We start from the raw sequence: 5,792 nt of genomic DNA on the forward strand, positions 1-5,792 counted from the left end.
TATAATGTGGTTAGCTACAGGACCCTTGGTTAGCTATAGGTCCCTGGGTTAGCTATAGGACCCTCAGTTAGCTACAGGACCCTTGGTTAGCTATAGGTCTCTTGATTAGCTACAGGACCCTTGGTTAGCTATAGGTCCCTGAGTTAGCTACAGGACCCTTGGTTAGCTACGTTCTACACAAAGGGAGAGTGACCCCACACACAGCAGCAGACTCCAGGACAAATCAGGCCTGATCTGGGCCTCAGTGTTTCCCACCTACATTGACTTATTTGTGGCGGCCCACCACAATATCAACATTGACCACCACACAATGATTTTCTATGTTGTACTACTTACATGGGATGAAATCCGTTTATTTCATCTCTCTCTCTCTAATTCAGTCATGTGCAAGCATAAGAAGCAGTATGCCTACGCTAACATTAGAATACTGTTGGGTTGTTGAGGTCAGCACACTATAATGTTACAGCTACTTGTCAATATCAACTTCTCGTGCAAGGCAATTATAACTACAATTCAATTCTGTGGGAACACTGGAGCCTGACACATGAAGAGCCTCCGCTGTGGTCAGGGATATTTCTTCTACAATTCTGATACCCAAGGGCTCTGGGGCAGGATTTCGCTTCACAAATCACACAGACAGATCTTTGGCACTGAATTAAAACAACAGCAGGAAGAGCAGTCTTAAAACATATTTATTTATTATTATTTCTTACAAAATATCTTGTTTTTGTTGTTCCTGACAGCAGCTATATATGGAGTATGTACAAACCACAATATTAAGTTGAATAGACAAAACACACAAAACTAAATGAGGGTAAATCAAACGAAGGTAGCCTTTAAATAAGGAGACACTGTACACAACCACCCTGAGAAACAAAGGCGTCCATGACATGTGGCAATAACATGAAGTGAACCAGTGTCCTCGCGATGAGGTAAATGGTACTATGGAATGGAATGTTTTCCGTACTACATGTCTCTGAGATGTTCTTGATAATGCATAGATGCATAAAGACAACATAAACAAGCAGTTATCGGCATCTTTTAAAGATATCCCCAGGTCTAGAATACAATTCATGCATTATACAACTATAACTGAGGTGTGTATAAAGGCTATTATTGTAACGAGTAACAGGTCCTTTGTAAGGCACTAGAGACAGATGATTTGCAGATTACAATTAAGTGTGACACCACTCACATTTGGTGTTAATGCATGGCTTTGTTCCTCTCAAATGACCAGTTATCTGAAACAGGGATGGAATCAGGAAGTTGGGCTGTACCGACACTTTACATCAGACCTTGATTATATTGGACTTTTAATGTCATTTCAAAATGTGATAGCATTTGTGAGATATATACCCTCGTTGACACCAGACCCTTCTCAATTGAGAGTGGCTCTGGAAAAGGTAAATTGACTTATGACTTCCAGCAGGGGCGTAACTAGCAGTGAAATTAAACCTAAATAGGTGCACCAAACTCTTACCAACTTGTTTCAGAAGTTTAGCAATCTTGTAAACATAGGTTTTAAATGCAGTTGCTTACTTAATTCTAAAGAAATACATGTCCATGCTGGATTAGCGATTGTATTCGCATGCCCGTGTTTTAGGGACATTGGAAACGGGCTTCAATGGCCTCTTGGCCAGACGAACCTGCAGAGCAAAGTCCGTCTGGCCAGTTTTTATGGGTATCCACTGTGAAAAGAATCTGGACATATAGCACATACTATAATTTAGGGAGATTACAGCCTCAAAAGAAACATGGGACTGTACATGGAGCAGGGGGGGGTCTCTCGGATACTTGCCATAGTAACCTCTTCAAGCTGACTCAACTTTTCCCCTCACAGAAACATTTTGTGTTTTCTGTGTTTGGTATCAGTTGCTATGAGAAAAATACCACGTAAACATGTCCGACAAGGGGGTTGTCTCAAACATTTCTCCTAATAAACCTACAAGTTTCGTGCATCTGTACAAAAAACACAGAAGCCTTGACAGTTGAAAATGAAGCAAATTGAAATAGACTGTTAGTTTTGGGGCACTTTAAGACACAGCTGGGATTGCTTCATATAAAACGGGAAGACAAAGCTTCTCATCTCATAGCAGCAGACAGTGCCCCCTGGTGGTGATCGATCCCGTCTCTACACATTTTGTTTTGTGAAGTGAGGCGCTGGCAGACTGTGAGTAATGCCTGTGCAACTACTTTGGCCTTGTCTTATCTGATAACCAGTCTTAAAATTGGCAAAACACAAAGGTTACAGTTCCCCAGTTATGGCAGAGCAGAATGCAATTCACAACCAAATGCTTTTCGAGTTTTGGAATAAAACTTCCCAACAGGCAGTTCTCATGGGATTAGAAACAGGCAAACATTCCCTGAAAGATTTGTGCATTTACCTTACCCCCACAAATAGCTCTGAAAGCTTAAATCTGATTCCTTTCCATTAATTAAGGCAGTCCTTTGTCGCACTTGATGAAGCACTTGGACCTTGGATCTTGACTACAGTGCACCAGTCCTGTGCTTCCACCACAGTTAAAGCAGATAAACAAGAGTAGAAAACTTACACAACTTCAGCAGCTATTTGAAAACGGATACACCATCAAAAACGGATCATTTTTTAAATATTCCTATTGCACCCTGAAATATCTTTTTTTTTGCATGGTACGCACACTTGGAAATAAGCAGGTAACATTCCAAGATGTAATTAACATCATTGAGAGCTACCACCTGCTAGACTCTGGTGTGACACTGCTGCAACGCATTTAGCTGCTGGAAAAAAGTTAGTATTTATCATTGACAGAAATCTATCAACCTTTAGCTTGCTATAGCTATATATATCATAGCATTCTTTTTTAGAACAAACCTAATATAGGGGGTTAAAAAGCCATCAACAGAGCAGTATTCTTATTATTATGTCTACTGCAAAAGCTACACTGGAATATTTAAAAGAAGTTACCACTATGTAATCGACAGAATACTGATGCTACATAACAAGTCTACAGCTGCATACCCTTCTACTTATAATAATATCCAAAAATAAATCACAATTGCAAAAACAATACCTATGAGGAGTTCTGTTGTTGTCTATAAAGAATGCACATAGTCTGTGGGTCTCCATGGGCATCATTATATCTATGATATTACATATCTATGATACATGGTTGAATTGGACCTCGTGCCCTATTTCTGGGACAACCGCACTCGTCTCCACCCTCAAGGGAGCTGGGCACAGTCCTCCCGGGCGCCCTTGCGGGCGATCATGGAGGGCTGGAAGCCTGGGTGGCGGCGGGCGTGCTTGACCAGGTGGTCACTGCGCATGAAGCGCTTGTCACACAGCGGGCACAGGAAGCGCTTCTCGCCTGTGTGGGTCCTGATGTGGCGCGCCAGCTCGTCGGAGCGGGCAAACCTCTTCCCACAGTCGGGCCACGAGCAGGGAAACGGCCTCTCACCTGTACAACACACACAGACGCACACAGACACACACACACACGCGCGCGCATGCAGCGTTATATGTCTGATGCCAGAAGCACCCCACCTAAACTAAAAGTAGGCTTGCTGCACCACAATTATAGACACAATGACACCCTCCCAGCTTAGCCATGTTCATATATGATTTACGATGCATCCTTGAAGGAAGCAAGGTTGTGAAGATCCAATTGCAACCTCTACAACTCTACTGACTGTTACCCTCTTAACTGTCTATGGACACTTTCCTAAGCTTGCTAGTAGGCACATGTGAAGTTGTCCTTCCTTTGGTGGAAATATTGTTGATCAAAGGTCTTCAGTATACTCTGGTTTAGGCTTGGTCTAGAGTACAGGATGAGGTGACAGATAATGACCATCCAGCCTGTCCTCAACTGTCTGCCTCAAAACCATCACTGCCCTCAGCCATCTTAGAGTCAGGAGCCATGTTGAAGTCAGGCACCCATAAATAACACATGGGAAAAGGACTCAAAAGGCAATTAGAGCCCTCCCAGGGCTCTCAGTTGAAGAAACCCTGTATGTTGAGACTAAATATTCACCTCTTCAAAATGTAGTCATAGAAAAGGAATAGATTATACTATTCTGGTGATATGTGGGGGTATGGCTACTCTATGGGTTAGGTAAGCAGTTCTATAGCACCACTGAACACAATTATCTGCAAGCACAGACTTTGTCGAGTTTGACCCACTGGCTCTGTGCGTTTCCACCTGTGCTTCCAGTTGTGAGCCCTGCTGCGGTTTGCCACTCTAAACTGTTAGGGTGAAAGTAAACAAAAACAAAGCATGATCTCTTCCTAGCCTACTTGAGTGAAAGGGTGCATCTTGTCCGTGTGACACTATGCAAGACTACAGTAAATTATTTTTAATCACACAAATACATAGGCCTACTGATAAAAGGACTGGTAACTCCCTGAGAAGCCCTAAACGGAAGCCTATATTAGCCTACTTGCATATGCATCGCCCACGCCTGATGTCTGCTCACAACGTGTACAAGGAATGGGAGGGCCTCTAATAGGCTACCGATAGGCTTGGGTCTATTGTGTCAAATTCATCTTCGAATAGTTCAATCCAAATGAATGTAGCATTGTAGGGTAGTGCTGTGCACATTCTGTGATAACTGTTAATTTATTAGACCGATCATTTCAAGCATAAATAGGCTAATCAAGTTTACTAATGTCTCCGTAATCATACATTAGCCTACTTACCAGTATGTGTTCTCATATGAGCTTTTAGATGCGATGATTTGCCATACGCTCGGTCACATCCACTGTATGTACAGTAATGTCGCTTTAAAATCGGCGATCCGTTTAATTGTCCTCTCTTAACATTGGGCGTCGGTGTGGCGGAGGGGGTCATGTTGGGGGTCGCAGTAGTAGAATCAGACAGCGTGGTATAACCGCTTTCCCCACACGAAAAGTTATCGGAGGAGTTGCTGCTCTCCGAGTTGACCGACATGGGTCGAAACTTTCCATGGAGACCAGTTAGAATCCCATCCGCAGTGATAGCCCCGTCTTTGAGTGTGTCACGAACTTCTCGGTCCTCCCTCGACACCTCAGTTTCCCCAAGGGATAGGTCCAGGGGCCCCAGTGTGTTGGGGGGAACTGGGGTCGGGCGGTGTAATACTGGTCCGCTAGATATGGACACCAGACACTCGGCAGCAAAGTAATCAGAGTACGCAAACATTGCCATAGCTTTCCACGAGATAAGGCAGTCAGTATGTCGAAAAGTAGGCTGCCGTGAAAAATTCGACGAATCGCGTAATTCGACGTTAAAATGCAAGATTAAAGTTCAATAAAACGTGGTACGTACCATCCCTTTGTATGCGTGTTTAGGAAGCGTCTCCCTCATGCCACACTACCTACAATAATGTGCGTTGGGGAGGCCGGTCATTGTGTCTGAAAAACCGGTTTAATTGACGAACGCTCTCGTTTAGGGAAACACGGAGGGTGACGCCTTCTGACGTCTACTTTAGGAAGAAAATGTTTCTGAGGCGTTTTTTTCCCCAGCGAGGGGTACAAAGCGGATGAATGATGCCCCACAACCCACGCCCACTCCACCCATCTCAACAAGCTCTGAGCCTCTGACGACACAGCCATAGCCACAGAACTTCCTTTGAATTTTGGAATATAATTTGTTGAAAATATTTATATATTTTAACCAGACAAAGAACACCATTTTGGCATCTCGTGTAGGCCACACACAGTCATGGTTGATGTCTACTTTAGAATAGCGGGGAGTTTAATTTGTTGTTACAAACTCAGTAGACAGTTCATGGGCAATTAAGTGAAGCAGTTGCACTACATCCACCTCCAGGTCTTGCTT

At 43.5% G+C, this 5,792-nt stretch overlaps 1 protein-coding gene across 1 annotated transcript; it reads right to left on the reverse strand.

The window, feature by feature from the left end:
* Positions 1-681: 681 nt before the first annotated feature.
* On the reverse strand, positions 682-5,446 carry LOC143117335 (Krueppel-like factor 14). The gene is made up of 2 exons (XM_076278988.1): positions 4,676-5,446; positions 682-3,437 (listed from the first exon to the last, which is right to left on the reverse strand). The coding sequence occupies exons 1-2, from the start codon at positions 5,157-5,159 to the stop codon at positions 3,202-3,204; spliced, it is 720 nt and encodes a 239-aa protein (XP_076135103.1). The 5' UTR covers positions 5,160-5,446; the 3' UTR covers positions 682-3,201.
* Positions 5,447-5,792: the final 346 nt, after the last annotated feature.

The sequence above is a fragment of the Alosa pseudoharengus genome, unplaced genomic scaffold (assembly GCF_046254945.1).
Source record: "Alosa pseudoharengus isolate Yale_2024_CS ecotype anadromous, Long Island Sound unplaced genomic scaffold, YU_APseudo_1.1 YU_APseudo_1.1_scf_11, whole genome shotgun sequence".
NCBI classification, from domain to species: Eukaryota; Metazoa; Chordata; class Actinopteri; order Clupeiformes; family Clupeidae; genus Alosa; species Alosa pseudoharengus.

Coding starts and splice junctions, on each gene's coding strand:
- LOC143117335 (XM_076278988.1), bottom strand. CDS start 5,159: ATGGCAATGTTTGCGTACTCTGATTACTTTGCTGCCGAGTGTCTGGTG. Junction 3,438..4,675: donor TCATATGAGAACACATACTG/GTAAGTAGGCTA, acceptor TGTGTTGTACAG/GTGAGAGGCCGTTTCCCTGC.